Genomic DNA, 18,321 nt, shown 5'->3' with positions numbered 1-18,321 from the left:
TAAACAACAAGGACCTATTGTATAGCACAGGGAACTGGACTCAATATCTTGTAATAATATATAATAGAAAAGAATCTGAAAAAGAACATATATGTATGTATGTATGTATAAATGAATCACTGTGCTGTACACTTGAAACTAACCCAACATTGTAAATTAACTATACTTCAATTAAAAAACAAAAAAAGAGTTCTTTTTTTGTTTTCCAAAGAGAAACTTGACTGCAGTTGGACAGATCCCCAGGAAAATGAGATTTTCCTTCAGCATTTATCATTGGGCTATTTCTGCATTTATTTTTGAAAACTTAAATCAACATACCTATAGGTAGTGTTTTCCTGTTTTTAAGGGGTTTTACTTCCTCAATCATCTGCAAACAGGCTGGGAGAGACTCTGTGTACCAATAGCATGTACCCTCAAATAGGAAGTAACAATCTGGTGACTCAGAAAATGCCAGACTCAAATGATATGATTCTTTCCATTTTTCGTGCGGTGGGTTACACTATCTGAACTGATTAAACAGTTGTTACTGTGTCCTCACATCTGCTGTTTGCTTTCTCGTCTTCAATGTCAACCTCACAGCACATAAACTTATAATACAAAACGGCTCTTCTCGAGGGCAACCAGAAGGGTTGTGCTGAGAATGGTGATGTGTCCCGGGCTGAGTTTGCTCACCTGTACCCGTCATCCAGGCCACTTTGCTCACAAGGAAATGATTTTCGAGAGAAGCTCCACGTACATCTGATTTGTGGGTATGCTTTAAACCTGACAGAAAAACAAAACTCTTCATACTGGTCAATTTCATAATCTTCACTTGATTTGGAAGCGTTTATAAATCCCTTTTCTGTTAAAAAAAATGCATTTATAAGTTAGATAATGAGATTCATATGGAGGAAATATATTGAGAGGATAAATAAATTTTTATTCATCAGTTTTATGCAAGAAAACTCAGATTTGATAGTTTAACAAGAAACGCAGGAGTCCTGTCTCCATTAATAAGCCTGAGCATGTCACCTTCCGAGTCCTCTCAGAATTGGATGCAAATAATTGACTCTCTTCCCAAAGAAATGTATAAATAAACCTACAGATTTTGCTGACAAGTTCAAGGGGTTGAAGGGCTTCCCCCAGCCTGCCCAACCATGGACACAGAGGGATCCACTGACAATCCGTGTCCTCGGCCAGAACGGCCCCCTCGTGACACATCCCACGTAAAATAATCTCAGGTCACAAACAGAATAGTCTAGCCAGAGATATTCACAAGGTTTCCCTACGGAACACTTCCTTATTAGTTTAATAAGAGAATCCCTTCATTTCTTAGCATTTTCATGATGGCTGAAGGCTGCCACCTACTCCGAGATTACGTAAAGCGTGATTACTCTTAGAACAAGTGCTTAATAAGGGTCGAGTTTGGGTCTGGTCCTCTGCCAGGTCTGGGACTATAGGATAGAAGGGATCATTCCTGTCCTTAGGAAACTTCCAGCCTACTGGAAGACAAAAATCCACAAACAGAGGGTCACATTACAACGTGCTGCCTGCCAAGACAGAGGCATTCAAGCGGGCTTGGTTTAACCAGAAAAGGAAAGGAAGGGGCAGCTTGTACTTACAAAACTCCCCTAATTCAGTTTCTTTCTCAGCTTTTTGATACTAACATTATACTGAAAGCAGAATTTGCAGTACCTACCCTACATTCCACACTAAAACAACTAAAAACATGAGTACAGGTTACGTGCGCAGCCCGCATTACCTAGGATGGTGACCAAAGCTGATTTACTGGGATGTTCTGAAGAGGAACAAGTGTAATAGCCAGTGTCGTTTCTTCCCACTGATGATACAAAAGCAAACAGAATCCGTATCATAGTTCTGTTTGTGGAATAGGTACTCATCTCAAAGTAGCTGCCCTAGATTTTAATAAAACAGAGTTTGAATGGAGTGATTTCCACCTGGACTCTTGGTTCATTTTTCTGCATTTTCAGGATGCAAGCTCATCCTCTCACCTCTTCCAGTGTTTTATTCTCTAATTCCCAGCTGAGCCCGAATCCGTGGTTTACATGAACAGCTTTGCACCTTATCCATAAGGGTTCCCCTACTTTAAGAAATAATTGTGGCGGTGTGGTCTGAGGAGTTTGGTTTAGATCTAGAAGATGAAAACACCCCGGGTAAGAAAAAAAGTGATTTTTTTTTCCTCATCACAAAACATATCCTGAACATTCTGCAGAACAAAGATTTTGACGGCATCTCAAATGTTACCAACCATCTCAAAATAAAAGAGTCTTTCAGAGACTGACAAGGCTCTTATGAAGAAATGAGCACTCACAGAAATCTAAATATTACACTGGAAATGGCCTGAAGGAGCTATAGAGTTTTTGAAATTGAGTAAGGACCTAAGGGGTGATGATTAGTCCCAGCTCATCTCTAAGGAACAGTCACTGAAAACAGAACGACATGATACTATGGTCTTACCAATAGTGAAGAGTTTCGTACATTCCCTGCCCAGCTCATTTCTTGCACAGCACCTTATGTCTGTTCCAAATAACTCATGGAGTACACTTGCCTCCTTTGTAATGACAGCTGGACTTTCTCCTTTACAGCTGCAATTAAAAAATAAGTGTCAGTACCATTTTTTTTTTTTTTTTTTTAGATTCCATATATATGGGTTAGCACATGGTATTTGCTTTTCTCTTTCTGACTTACTTCTCTCTGTGTGACAGACTTTGGTGCTTTGCGATGACCTAGAGGGGTGGGATAGGGAGGGTGGGAGGGAGACGCAAGAGGGAGGGGATATGGGGACATGTGTATGCATAGGGCTGATTCACTTTGGTGTACAACGGAAACTAACACAGTACTGTGAAGCAATTATACTCCAGTAAAGATCTATTTAAAAAAAATAAATATCAGTTGACTAAACATCTTTTAAAATTACAAATGAATGTTCAGGAGAAGAACCAAATTAAAAGTTCTAGATTTTAAGAGCCTGATAAAAAAGCAAAGACAGGAGCAGGTCACAAGGCAAACCAACTCACAACTAGTTAGTAATTCCTCATCTCACCCAATTAGAATAACACTAGAGAGAATCACATAATAAAACAGTTTAAAAGGCTTTGTGTTTGGTGACCAATTGGTTGTTAAAGAGAGAGAAAGAATGGAAGAATTGAGAAAAGACAGAAAAGGGGGGAAAAAAGAGAAAATGGAGACAAGGAAAAGCATAATTAGGTTTTAATACAGCTTAACAAGGTGTAGGTATGCTTTCTTTGAAGCTCTGAAGGGGACAACCAGTGAGAGGGAGAGAAGCCACAGTTGCAAATGTCCCCAGAGTCCCCGGAGCTCACAGAGGAGAGGGCAGTGTCACTTGTGGGGTGTCAGCCCAGCCACACCTTGGGATTTGAGGGACCACCTCCCCTCTCCCGTCTCCTTAACCATCACCTTTCCCAAAGCAGATACGGCTTTGGAACTCTGTGTATAATCACGTTTCTTCTCTTTATCACTTTAGTCAAATGTATTCTCGTCTTTGTTTATGCATTACTCCTTGAGTTTTTTTTTTTAAATTATAAGACAACAATAACTATGTTTATTTTGGAAAATCCAGAAAAACCCAAAGAAAAGAATATTAAATTGCCCATATTCCTACCACCATGAGATAACAACGGCTACTATTTTGCTCTGTGTAGCTTTCTAATCTTTTTCTTTTCTGTGCACATGTGACGTATGTATCTACAGGTAATTTCTTTTTCTTGTTTGTTTAAAATTTGGGATCCCGCTCACATTATTTGGTAACCTGATTTTTCACTTTTTCTCTTTCTCTTTAGTTCCATTTTTCAATAAAAGTTGTTTAGTAAATTTTAATTAGTTCAAATGGCATGGACCGTTACTTTGTGAACACTTAGCTATGACACATGAAAAACAAAAGTAAACATTTATATGGTACTTACTATCTGCCAGGCACTGTTCTATGCGCTTCACATGTACCAGTTCATTTACTCATCAGAGCGATTGTATTAAGGTAAGTACTGCTCCCACCCCATTCTTCTGATGAGGCGGGGAGGGGTTAAGTAACTTGCCCGAGGCCACACAGGTATAAGCAGAGCAGGGTTCAAACCCAGGAAGATTCTACATCCCTAAACAATCATATTAAACTGCTCTTCCAGAGTAAACATCATAATCACAAATTAAACATTTATTCACAGGGGATTTCTTACTTATAGGGAATTATACACTAAAATCTGGACCTTTCTTTTTCCCCAACCAAATGCTCAGGGAGTCGACAATCCTGTAACTTAAAGGGGCTGTTATTCGTGTCCTGTGATATCCAGGGAGGGTCCTACAGGTCAGTGACGTGACAGATGAGGAGCTCCAAAGGGCTTCTCACTAAGGCGTCCCCCACCATCCTCCCCGGGAAGCCCACACCAATCATTCTTTCAAAAGCCAACGTTTCCTGTTAACAGGGTGATAAATTGTACAGACAGTATGATGTCAACTATATTAGAAAGAGACTGGAAAAGTAAAGCCATAATAGCAGTTCTCTCTCCACATGTCATACCTGTCGCTCTGTGAATCGCAGAACACCCATTCCACGGTTGGTTCTGGAATGCTCTCTGAGATGCAGACCAGGGCATCCTGATTTTCCATTTTTCTAAAGTAAGGTCTCCTTAACGTGTAAAGCAGGGTATCTAAAGCATCATAAATTAGTAACGTTTCAATATTTATAATGTTTCATATTATAAACATTAAAAAAAATAACTGTCCTAGCAGGCCTCCTCAGAAGAAGAATTCTGAACCATTAAGAAAAGTTAACCTTTTGTGCCGTAGTGGTGTCTCCGCTCCAAATATATATAATAACATATCCCCCCTCACCAATATATTAGATGCAACTCTGGCTGAAATGCTAACTTTCGTAGCTAATGTCTTTGGGTATTTCATGAATCCAAAGACAACTAAAGTTTAGTGGAGTGAAGCCATGTAAAAACACAAATATCAATATGCATGGGAAAAAGTAAAGTAGAAATAACATCAAGTTTATAACACATACTTATATAGTTTAAGACCCAACTTCCTTCCCATAATTTTATCTAGAACTAGGCAGAAATATAGTAGGATGGAGGTAGACTTGGAACAGAATTGAGAGGCTTGGTTTAGCCTCATGTTCACATTGGACCCTCACACCTCTCCCCTCGCCCCTTCTCCCCCTCCCCCTCCCTTAACATATAAACTCTCTGCTTCTGCTTGGACCCCTTAGGAACAGGAGTTCACGACCTCCCAGAGTCGATCCTCCCATTTTTCAACAAACCTTTTTTTTTTTCCAAAGAAAGTTTCCCATGCTAAATTTCAATCTTCCTCCTTATAATAAATTCTGTTTTAAAATAGTATATAATACTTTATATATATGTATATACATAGCAAAGAATATATGAAGAGTTAATTTTGAAGCATAATAATAAAAACGAATACCCGTGGACCCATGCTCAACTTAATAACCAGAACAGTAATAAATATCTTTGAATCTACTTTTGTGCTGCTTCTCCTTGTCTCTCAAGCCTAGGTTAACTTTATCCTGAACTTTCTGTTTATCATTCTCATACTTTTACACATGTTTTCACCACATAGATGTGTGGCCCTAAACAATATATTGGTTTGTTTTGTTTGTTTTTGAGCTTCAACATATGGCATCACTCAATATGCAGTCTTTCACAACTTCGGTTTTCCATCCAACCTTATGTTTTTAAGATTCACCCATGGTTTTGCATGTAGCTATGCTTAATTCACTTTGCTACCACTACATTGTGTTCCATTGGTGGATATATCACAATCTATTAGTCCATTTTCTTGCCGTGGACATTTGGGTTGTTTCCTGTATTTTGTATCACCAACAATGGTGCTATGAACATTCTGTGCATTCCTAGTGAGGCAGGTGTGTAAGTTTCTTTACAATATACCTAGGAGTGCCACTGCTGGTGCATATAGTGTGAGCACTTCTGCTTTACACATAATGACAATTTGTTTTCAACAATCTCCTGGGTATAAAATGGTATCTCACTGTGGCCTTAATTTGCATGTCTCAGTTATTAATTTAATATGTTTACTGACAATAGTGAAATGCCTACTCATGTCTTTTGTTCATTTTTCTACTGTTTTTTTTCTTATTGATTCATAGAAGTTCTTTACCTATTATGACTATTCATTCTTTGTTGATTATGTGACTTCCAAACATCTTTTCCCATTTTGTGGTAGTTTTTACTTTCTCTCCCTGTAATTGCTGACCATTGGTCCCAATTCTACCCTTTAGAGCAATTTTTTTTTTTAAAGTGAAGTTTGTTGCCACATGAAAATCCTTCAAATATTTAAAATCAAATGCGGAGGTCAAGGGATATCACTGTCATCGAAGGCATTTTAACTAGTTAGCCCAGGTTTCCTGACTCATGCCAGAAGGGTTTCCTCTACGTTACACTGCAATCAATCTTCTTCTCTCCTCAAAAATATTTCCTTCCCTCTGCTAAACATTCTTAATTCTCTCAGCTGCTCCTAATTCAAGGAATTCTAAGATCTTCACTATTCTGGTTGCTCTGTTTTGTCAATATTCATCTGAAAACCCTGTAGAACTGAAAATAGCAATTTTCCATTAATTTCCTTAACCCAGACATTACATTTTCGTGAACGCTGCCAAGGTTCAGATTTCCTTTTTTAGCAACCATGCCATACTGTTGGTTAATAGTGAACTTGTGGTTCACTAAACCCTTTCCTCTTTTTCACGTTGACTGTTGCCAAGTCTACCCCACCTGATTTTTTTGAAACCCACCACCCAGCAGCACGTTAAAAACAGTTACAACTTACTTGAATGATTGCTGTGCTATTTTTACATTGTAAATCTTAAGTGAAAAGAAGTTACCCTAAATAAAGAGAGCAGATGCCCATTTATTTTATACAAATTCAAGTATAAACACGACAAAAAAAAAAAAAGAGAGAGAGAGAGCAAGAAATCTCTTATTCTCTTCCAACCTGAGGATTTACTGTCCCACAGAGGGGGGTCGGGGACTGGGGAGGGGACAGGGAAGAAGACCAAAATCAAAGAGAAACAAGAGGTACCTCTTGACTTTTGACCTTCTAGGGCTCTGGTCCTATAAATAGCAGAGTAATTGAAGGGCTTTTCAAAACAAATGTTGACCGATTTTGACTTTGCCGGGTTTTTGCCTGACAGGCTGACTTTGGAACCTAACACGCTGTCCCCAGCCCCGGTCAGATGACACTTGTGGGAATCGAAACGGCCACGAGTGCTCTTCTGTTCGCAGCTCTGAGTGCGAGACCCAGTGCAGTGTGGCCCAGAGTGTGGACCTGGCCACGCTTGGCATTGGGCTGTCGTGCCCGTTTCCATACCTCTCAGCAAGCTGTTCACCTGCGATGGTGGGTGCAGAACAGCCTCGGCCAAGGGGAGCCGTGGTTCCCCCTGAGCCCCGCACCTCTGTGGGCTGGACACACGTGCACCACAGCCTCCGCCTGGCAAGACACACCAAGGCGTAGCCCGGGAGCTTGCTTTAAAATGGATGAACCCAGAGTTTCTGGAGCACTGCCCTGGCCCCTAAAGGCAGCGGGACCCACGTGAACGCCTCCACCTCTCGTCTCCATTTGTCACGTGGGGTAAAGCAGCCAGTGGGAACAGGGTTGAGTCCACACAACCGCAGGCCTGCGCGTAAGTGGGTGGAAAGAAGGAGAAGCCAGAAGACACGCAGATGGTGGTTCAGCCAACTGCACAGCTGCTTCCCTGGCTGAGAACTTCTGCGTTGTTCCTGATGGTGTGCGTAGCGATCTGGTGTTTGTATGAACACAGGAGCCGCCAGGTCCATGTGGTTATTTAAATGCAATGTTTAATTGATTAAAATGAAATAAAATGAAAACTTTGGTCATGCTGGCCACATTTCAAGTGTTCACCGGCCACATGTGGCCAGTGGCTACCTTACTGGACAGAGCAGACAGAGACGTTCTCACCGCCTCAGACCGCTCTGTTGGATAGCTCTAAGCTCTTGCAATCCTGTGAGGTGTGTATGGGTATCCCCATTTTACAGATCAGAACACTGAGGCTCAGAGAGACTACGTGACCTGCCCAAGGTGGTCGTATCAGATGCAGAATAAGAACTCAAGTCTTCTGACTCCACGGTCAAAATGCTTTCTACTTCTTCCCTGTCATCCATCTGTCGCTGAAAAAAACGGGGAGCCGGAAAATAGAGGATGCCCTGGGTTCTGAAAAGCACTCACTCTCACCGTCTGTGAGTCACATCAGGATCTCAACAGGTGATGGGGTGGTTGAAGTGAGTTCAATTAATTCAACTACGTATTGAGGGAAACCTGGTTCACGTGTCTGGGGAAGCTGATAAGAGCTCTTGGGTTCTAACTGCTCCTTTAGAATATTGAGAATACCTAGTAGCAAACGGCACTTACTTCTTATACTCACTGTAAACAATACTGTGTAATTGGTAGCTTCACTCTGAATAAAAAGTAGGTATTCTCCAGCCTGGGTTTCTGTCATTTTCAAAATGACCATGGAGACAACTCCTCTGAAACACAAGAAAGAGAACTGGTTAATCTGGAAAACGTGTGAAACAAAAACCCTCGAATTTCACACTGAGTCAGAAGGTGGTTGGGCGGCCCTGGTCCACCTCGGTGGAGAACGCAGCTCCCGTCCTGTGCCGGCACTCAGGCTGGGCCTTATTAGTTTCACCTTGACCTTTATCCAGTCCCTCCCTTGGGAGTGAGCACCTTCACCTCATGCTGCCCAAGCCCCTCGGAGGGAAAACTCCTACCAAAAACACATAGACTTGGTGGGACGCCCTCCTTGGCAGTGGTGGACCATTCCTGCCAATGACAAACCACCCTCCACAGGCATATCTGCCAGCCACCCGGCCACCAGCCTCTGTGCGCCATGTGCAGAACCAGATGACGGTACAAGCAAGTCTCACTGACATCAAGAACAGTCCGTTTTGTGCCCCCCCTCCCGCCCCCTCTAGAGGAAAGAATTCAAGCAACATCAGACACAAAGCATTTTCCTATGAGGTGGTAATTACACTGATATATCACAAAGGAGAAATGTCTCAATGTGAGTATTTCTAACTTTTCAGATACTTGGTAAAGATAAATTTGGCTAGGGGCATTCTCTTCGAAGAAACAACTTTGATGTGTGTTTGGTGATATCTGTCCTCCTTAGAGCTTAGAATACTCTCTAGCAGTCTGTTGAGTAGTGTTGGATTTAAATGGACACTTTCTGACCTTTAGATGTTACTGCTCAACACTTGACATCAGCTGGGAGAGTCTGTGCAGAATCTCAGGCCCCGCCCACACCTACTGAATCGAAATCTGCATTTAAACAAGATCCCAGGCGAACCAAGGTCACAGGATATTGGAACAGCCCTGATTTAGAGCTCCAAGCAGCATGGTTCCAGAGTACTTGTGCTTGCGTTCATATAGGCAGTAAATTAGTAAGAAATATATATATTTTCTGCTTATGCAGGTACTTTGGAGATGCGCTTTCTTTCTCTGAACGCTTCACTCTCCTGGTAACATGTGAGAACTCTTGGACATATCATATAAAACTCTAAGATGGTTATCAAAGCTTAGGTGTGCAATCTGTCTGGCTATGAGTCTAAGCCCAGATTTAATTTCTGTAACTCTTTATTACGGAGAAGTTGCTACAAATGTTTTGGTACTAAGTTAACGAATCCACATAAGACCTATGATTTTGGCTGCCTGTCCTAGAACAAAAAGGCAACCTCTCAGCAGAGTTAAAAAGAACCCTACTTTTTCACTTTGCTTTTTTGGCCTCAATCCAACAAGAACTGTTGTGGCATCAGATTTTAATAAGATTACCAGAACATTTCTTTAAGCCAAAATTCTTAATAGAAGATTGCCTTTGGTTTAACCCCAAGATAAAAGTAAGCAAAAAAGAGAAGTGAGTAATATGGCCTCAAAAGAGGAAAGGAAAATGAATGTGATCTAAGATTTAGAACCAAACTTCAGAATTATAGCTACTGTCCTGAAAATTACTTAAACATTGGTTTGACCTTAAAGACACAAATGTGAATACTTGGTACAAGTCAGTCACAGATGTTCTCCCGTGTCTCAGTCAGGTGGCATGGAACCCCCTTTGGGTCATTGAGGGGCCATTTCCTGCATTGCTCCTAGAAAGACAGTGGCTCTTCTACAGCTTCGGGGCACCTGAGCACCCCAAGAATTAGAGAATAAAGCACCTTAGAATTAGTAAGTGGGCATTTCAATGGCCTGTGCCCCTTGCTTCCTGCCCCACCTGGTCTCGGACAGCAGGGGGCAGCAGTCAGCCCAGGGTTAGATACAGGCTTGGTGGTCAAGCTACAAACCTTGGCCACGATATCTTTCTGGATGGTGAGACCAACGTTCCCCACATACAGATCAATTCCTTACTAAAATGTTTTGTGGATATCACATATCATTGCAATTCTGCTCATCATACTGTGAAACAAACTAGGTAAAGCCAAGGGTTCTTCCCCAAGAATTTCCCAGAAAGAAGCTTCTCACTGCTTTAACTAGTAAGCTCCTTGCTACTTTAACCGGAATGGAATGAAAACTTCCTAACTTTTTACCTTTAAGACAAAATCCAGTTTAAAAAACAAGCCATCTTTAAAATCCCAAATACTCTTTTCACCATTTGTTTTACATTTTGCCAGTCATCACTGCTTTCTTAGGCCCTAAATATACCTATACATTTGCATATAAGTTTTTAAATGAATAGACTTTATTTTTTAGAGCAATTTTAGGTTTATGGAAAAATTAAGGAGAAAAAAAATTAAGCAGAAAGTACAGAGAGATCCTGCCTACACCCTCCCCCCACTCACCACCCCTCACACACAGCTTTTCTATTAGTAACATCTTGCATAGGTGTGGTGTATTCGTTACAACTGATGAACCAATACTGGTATTAACTGAAGTCCACAGTTTACATTGGGGTTCACTTTTTGTGTTGTTTGTCCTATGGGTTTTGACCACTGTAAAAGGTCACGTATCCATGCCTTAACTATTTTTTAGTTTATTTCACTGGAAATAAGAGTTACAGTGAACATGTACAGAGATTGGAAGAGAAACTCTAAATGAAGCAAGAAAGTCTGTGTATGGCAAGAAACTATTCCTCCAAAAATCCTCGTGGTTGCACATTGCCCCGCCCCTGCTTACCTGTTTTGTAAATCAAAGTGTGGCTGGCAATTCAGGGATCTGTGTTTAAAGACCCAGAGACAGGAAATGTTCCCCGGGGTGGTGACCAGCACTTGCAGTGTGATGGATGCAGTTACGTCCACCTCCACGGTGGCCGCTTCATACACTGCCTCTGTGCTCTCGGGCCTCAAGGCACAGCCCAGGTCTTCCCGGGATTCTGATGCCTATGTCATAGACGAAATAATGTGAATTTACTACAAGTGCACGTTTAATGCATCTTCTTCTTAACTGGAACCTTTATCAAATAAACACATGTTGACATATGGCACACAACAGCAAGCACCTCATGACCCACTGAGGATCATACGTCTGACCAAAATGCCTATAAATTACAAGTCTCTAAAGAAAAGACAGATAATTTTAGGCTGCGTTTCTAAAATGTTTTATAGACTGTTATGGGTTGAATCGTGTTCCCCCCAAATTCATTTTTTTTTTTTGGCTGTGCCGTGTGGCATGTGGGATCTTAGTTCCCTGACCAGGAATCGAACCCGTGCCCCGTGCAGTGGAAGCTCGGAGTCCTAACCACTGGACCACCAGGGAAGTCCCCCAAATTCATATGTTGAAGTCCTAACCCCCAGTACCCCAGAAGGTGACCGTATTCAGAACCGGGCCTTTACAGAGGTGATCCAGTCAAAATGAGGCTATTAGGGTGGGTTCTAATCTTATGACTGATGTCCTTATAAGAAGAGGAAATTTGGAGAAGACAAGCACATACGGAGAACGCCCTGTGAACATAAAGATGGCCATACAAGCCAAGGAGAGAGGCCTGGGACAGATCCTTCCCTCACAGCCTCAGAAGGAACCAAGCCTGACGACATCTAGATTTTAGACTTCTAGCCTCCAGAACTATGAAACAATAAATTTCTGTGGTTTAGCTCACCCAGTCTGAGACTTTGTTATGGCAGCCCTCACAATCACAAACTAATATACAGATAATAATCATAAAATTAAAATACATAGGTATAGGGAACTCCATGGTGTCCAGTGATTAGGACTCCGTGTTTTCACTGCCGGGGGCCCGGGTTCGATCCCTGGTCAGGGAACTAAGATTCCACAAGCCACGTGGCTCGGCCAAAGAAAAACAAAAACAAAAAAAGAATACATAGGTATATGTTTTTGTGATTATTGGTATGCAGATAAGCATCTACATAGTAATAGTAAATTAGTATCTGTTTTAGAGGGTACTTAAAAACTAAAATATTGGGTTGGCCAAAAAGTTCGTTCAGGTTTTTCCGTAAGATGTTACTGACAAACCCAAACGCACTTTGTGGCCAACCCAGTATGTTCTGGGCAGACATCCCCATAGGCTCATTGCCACCATCACACCCGTTGCCTGCTTTAAATAACTGAGATATATTGAGAGGACGGTGTGCTAGCAACTTCTGCTGCTGGACCCCTCACCTCCTACCACCAGACACATAGTGTAGCCCTCAAACATGTGTGTATGCACACACACACACACACACACACACAAGCTTCTTCAGGTGAAGAGCAGGGTAGGGTAGCTCTTCTGCTACTGACCATAAGCCATATTTCTGATTTCATTTGTTCATTTCTTCAGTTAGTATCTGGTGAGTTATTTAGTCAATATCTGATAAGTGCTAGACCACCTGCTGGGCGCAATGGGACTAGGGGAAAAAAGACACTGACCTTGTCCTTGAGTTTTGACTCTAATAGGAAGAAATAACTAAAAGTGAAATATGATGTGCCCCATAAACAGATACCGACTACTCTGAAAGGTGCATTTAAGTGCTCTGGACCTTCTGAGGAGAGAGAGGTGACTTCCAGGCTGGGATAGTGGGGGTGTGGATGTTTCACTGGAGTACAGCAATTGAGCTGGATCTTAAAAGAGGGACATAAAGTAAAAACAAACAGGGACTTCCCTGGTGGCGCAGTGGTTAAGAATCCACCTGCCAATGCAGGGGACACGGGTTCGAGCCCTGGTCCGGGAAGATCCCACATGCCACAGAGCAACTAAGCCCGTGCGCCACAATTACTGAGCCTGCGCTCTAGAGCCCTCGAGCCACAACTACTGAGCCTGCGTGCTGCAAGTACTGAAGCCCATGCACTCTAGGACCCGTGCTCCACAGCAAGAGAAGCCACCGCAATGAGAAGCCTGCACACTGTAATGAAGAGTAGCCCCTGCTCGCTGCAACTAGAGAAAGCCCGTGCACAGCAATGAAGACCTAATACAGCCAAAAATAAATAAAATTTTTTAAAAATTGAGTTATTAAAAAAAAAAGTAAAAACAAACCAACAAAAACCTGACATGCTACAAGAAAATATTTGCAATGCATATTACAGATAAAGGAAATAAAGGGTTAATATCCTTAATATGTAAAGAATTTTTTTAGGGAATTCCCTGGCGGTCCAGTGGTTAGGACTCCACGCTCTTACTGCCCAGGGCCCAGGTTCAATCCCTATTCAGGGAACTAAGATTCTGCAATCCGCACAACGTGGCCAAAAAAAGAAAAGGAAAAAAAAATATTTTTTTAACATTGAGGGACACAGGAGCAAAAAGACAGTAGAAAAATGGGAAAAAGAGGGACTTCCCTGATGGTCTAATGGATAAGACTCCGCGCTCCCAATGCAGGGGGCCGGGGTTTGATCCCTGGTCGGAAAACTAGATTCCACATGCCGCAACTAAGAAGTCCGCATGCCGCAACTAAAGGTCCCGCATGCTGCAATGAAGATTCCCCCATGCTGCAACTAAGACCTGGTGCAGCCAAAATAAATAAATAAATAATAAGGGGGAAAAAAATAAAGAAAAAAAATGGGAAAAAGAAATGAATAGACAATTCACAAAAAGATATAAAGAATGGCCCTTGAACATATGAGAAAATGTTCAAACTCACTCATAATCAGAAAAACTCAAAACAACACTGAGGTATCACTTATCTATCAGACTGGCACAAATTTTAAAGCATGACAATACATTTTGTCAGGGAGGCTGTGAGGAAACAGCTACTCTCACACATTGCTGGGGGAAAGCAAACAGGTGCAACCCTTCTGCAGGGGAACTGGAATTCGGCAACACCTAACTGAACTACTGTGCACTTCACCCTCTGAGCCAGCAATCCCATTTTGAGGGCTATATCTCCAACAATTGATTGCACCATCATTTATAGTTGTAAAATACTACAAACCACCAAAATGCTCATACATAGGAGACTGACTGAATAAAGTACAGTCCATCCACACAATGGAGGACATAAAGAAGGATGAGGACAAGCTCCATGAACTGATTTGCAGTGATTTCCTGGATAGACTGTTAAGTGAAGAAAGCTAAGGGCAAAAAGCATCTACTTTCAAGTATGCTACCCCTCGTTTAAGAAGGAAGGAGATTAAGAAAATACACATGTATCTGCTCATTTGTGTACAAGAAACACAGGAATAATATAAAAAATCTAAAGGAACTGGTGAAGTTCAGGAGGTAGGTGGGAAAAGGATGGAAACTTGGTAGTAGGCATGAAGAAGGTATGATACTTCTCTGAGTATATCTTTTAGTACATAGCTTTAGCTTTCAGGACCATAGTCATGTTTCACATACTCAAAAAAGTAAATCATTAAAGCCAAACAGGATATGGGGGGAACTCAAAATGGAATACAAACCAAGTGAAGTTAATTGTATCACAAATAACTAACATAACCAGAGTGAAGGTGGTGGGAAAGAAAAGAACGAACATAAATAACTTTGGAAAATAATGCTTTGGACACTATAAAGTCAAAGACAAAAAGAACTGCACACAAATACTGTATTCTGGTGTTGTATAACAAATACTCTTGTCTGATGTTGTTTAAGAACTACTAGGTCTTAATACAATCCTGAATATTGCATAAGAATATAATTTATACTACATAAAACACAATGCAGCGCTTAATACTAGGAACTGAGACAAATCATCATTAATTTTTTTTTAAAAAGAGCTTGTGTTTTATAAGAAAACACTTAAATGTGTGCAGCTATTTTCTCACATTGAAAAGACACTTAAAGGGACTTCCCTGGTGGTCCAGTGGTTAAGAATTCGCCTTCCAATGCAGGGGACGTGGGTTCGATCCCTGGTCGGGGAACTAAGATCCCACATGCCTCGGGGCAACTAAGCCTGTGCGCTCTGGAGCCCCCATGCCACAACTAGAGAGAAGCCCACGCATCACAACGAAGAGCCCGTGGGCCACACCGAAAGATACTGCGTGTCGCAACTAAGACCCGATGCAGCCAAATAAATAAATAAATACTAAATAAAAGACACTAAGACTTTAAAATGTCATAGCAAATAACATTAAATTTTTTCTTGTCTGCACAAAAGTACTATGTATGCAAAATGCCTTAATTATTAATAAATCAATGTGTTATGACACCAATATCTGTTAAAAAGTTAAACCAACCATGCTTCTGGCATAAAAAAGAATCATGTACTAAATCAGGAGTTTTAGGGTAATTCCCTGGCAGTCCAGGGAACTGAACTCTGCCCTTTCACTGCCAAGGGCACGGGTTTGATCCCTGGTCCAGGAACTAAGATCCCGCAAGCCAAGTGGCACGGCCAAAAAAAAATCAGGAGTTTTACATGCATTTGGAAGGTTGTTATTGACGCCTATTTCACACTGCTTAAAATTTGAGAATATTTTTAATATCTCTGATTTTGGAAGGGAAGTGGGGGGCGTCCAGGGCATCATGGCATGTGTCTATGTGTTATACTTACGTTAAAGAAAACAGTGACTATATATCTGTATGAATCCTTAACTGGATAAAAGCCATAGAACTGGCTAATTTATGTTCACTTTTTGTTGTATGTAGACTTTTAATATTTTCAGTTCTCGATCATTTAAGCTTCCTTCATTTGAGTAAATACCTAGGCTGTGATAGATGAATAGCATGAAGAAGAGTAATGACAAGCAAGGTTGGAACTTGAAGGAGTCAGAGCCAGATTATGGAGCGACGTGCATGTCTCTTTAAGCCGTGGGAAGACCAAGCCAGGCTGTAAAGGATGTAGCCGCACTTCAGGAAGACCCAAGTGGCAGCCCTACCTGAGAAGCCACTTATGATATTGTGACTATGAAGGCTGGAATTAGGGAAGTGGCAGGGGGACTAGGGAATATGAGGTGGTTATAGGAGAACTAGGAAAGAAAGGAAATTGACAAGACTTGGTAACTGACTGAATGTGAGGGCAAGGGAGAGGAAGCAGTCCAAAAGGAGGCTGAGCTTTCAAGCCTAGGAAATAGACAGGGCCATAAACAGAAATCCATTAAAACAAGAAGATGCTTGGGGAAATAGAAATGAAATAAATTATACAGGTGTGTCTTAATGAGCAAATGGAAAAATCTACTTATCTAAATCCAGGAGACAGTTGGAAATTAGGGATTCAGGCTTGAGAGAGAAGCCTGGCTTCTTTTTAAGGAGAAAGGGAAATTCCTGTTTCTTACTCATTCTAGCGTCACTGTCCTTCCTGAATCTAAACCCAAAAAGAACAAGACTCTTGATGGAATGGAGTGCCAGGTAGCAATGAGTACAGATGCTCATCTGTACCAGATATGAGTACACAGTATACTTAAATACATAAAAAAGAAAAGCCCATAAGCCATGGCAGGTGTCAATAGCCTACAAAGTATGGTCTCTAGAGAAAATAGCTAAAGTTGTCATTTTAATGTTACTTTACCAAGGGATTCGATGGTGATGTCCCCATTGATGAATCATTGTTTCTATGGTTGATTAAAACACACTTGATCACAGGCAGATCTTGATTTGTAATAGTCTCAAATATCATTGCGGAAAAAACAACTGTAAAACAAAATAAAGACAATGACGTTGATACATGCACACGTTAAAAAGAAAATACGTGTCTGTCTTACAACAAAACAAAATGTAATCAAGGGAAAGTGGCCAACAGGAAAGTATGTAGGAAATATAATTTCATAAAAGGCAAGTCTTACTATCAGTCAGGAGCGGAGGTCCTTAGAGCAGTGTTTTCCAAGGGAACTTCCTGCATGATGGAAATATTCCTTAGCGCTATTCAATAGGGTGGTCTTAGCTGCATTTAGCATTAAGCATTTGAAGTGAGGCTAGTGCAGATGAGGAACTGATTATTTGTATACCAGCCATTTTTTCTTCTTTATGGTTTCCTGGTGCATATAAACATTACGTTTACACTATATTGTAGTCTGGTAAGTGTGCAATAGCATTATACCTAAGAAAACAATGTACGTACCTTAATCAAAAAATACACTCTTGCTAAAAAATGCTAACCATCATCTGAGCCTTCAGTGAATTGTAGTAATAAACATCAAAGATCACTGATCACAGATCACCATATCAAATATAATAATAATTTAAATAATTATTGAATAACTGAAATATTGTGAGAATTACCAATATGTGACACAGAGACACAAAGTAAGCAAATACTGTTGGAAAAATGGCGCCGACAGACTCACTAGAGGCAGGGTTTTCACAACACTTCAGTTTATAAAAAATGCAATATCTGTGAAGCACAATATAGCGAAATGCAGTAAAACAAGGTATGCCTATTATCAGCAGTTCATTCCCTTTAATTGCTGGAGAGTAGTCTATTATATAGATACAACACAACATTTCAATTCGTCCACCTGTTGATAGAATTTGGATTGTTTCTACTTTGGGGATCTTACAAATAAAGTTGCTATGAACATTGGTATAAAAGTCGTGGTTTGGACGTATGAGTTCATATTCCTTGAATAAATACCAAGGAGTAGAATACCTCACTCATATATATGGGAGGTATCTGTGTCACTTTTTAAGAAAGCGCCAACTGTTCTCCAAAGAGCGCGTATCACTTTGTATTCCTATTGGCAGTGTATGAGAATTAGTTGTGCCATGTCCTCACCAACGCTTGGTAGGATGAGAATTTTTAATTTTAGCCATTCCAAGAGGCATATTCTATCTCATCGTGGCTTTAATTTGCATTTGCATCCTTTCAGATGCTTGTATGACATCCTATATATTCTTCGGTAGTATGTCTGTTGCATCTTTTGTCTTTTAAAATTGGGTTGTTTATCTTCTTATTATTGAGCTTTGAGAGTCGCCACCCCCCCCCCAGTTTTATTGAGATATTGTTGATATATAACATTGTATTA

At 40.9% G+C, this 18,321-nt stretch overlaps 1 protein-coding gene across 1 annotated transcript in view; it reads right to left on the bottom strand.

Moving 5' to 3' along the window:
• FLT3 (fms related receptor tyrosine kinase 3) overlaps nt 1-18,321 on the bottom strand; it is an 83,536-nt gene that overhangs the window by 40,342 nt on the left and 24,873 nt on the right. The window contains exons 2-9 of the mRNA XM_082435552.1: nt 16,869-16,990; nt 11,176-11,378; nt 8,419-8,534; nt 4,532-4,661; nt 2,458-2,585; nt 1,992-2,131; nt 1,742-1,895; nt 673-841 (exon numbers count right to left, since the gene is read on the bottom strand). Of these exons, the coding sequence (XP_082291678.1) occupies nt 673-841; nt 1,742-1,895; nt 1,992-2,131; nt 2,458-2,585; nt 4,532-4,661; nt 8,419-8,534; nt 11,176-11,378; nt 16,869-16,990 (1,162 nt within the window). The remainder of the gene's footprint in view (nt 1-672; nt 842-1,741; nt 1,896-1,991; nt 2,132-2,457; nt 2,586-4,531; nt 4,662-8,418; nt 8,535-11,175; nt 11,379-16,868; nt 16,991-18,321) is intronic.

The sequence above is a fragment of the Balaenoptera physalus genome (genome assembly GCF_965194825.1).
Source record: "Balaenoptera physalus genome assembly, chromosome: 18".
Lineage (NCBI taxonomy): Eukaryota > Metazoa > Chordata > Mammalia > Artiodactyla > Balaenopteridae > Balaenoptera > Balaenoptera physalus.
The sequence above is the reverse complement of the archived record's forward strand: the minus strand, read 5'-3'. Positions and strand labels throughout refer to the sequence as shown.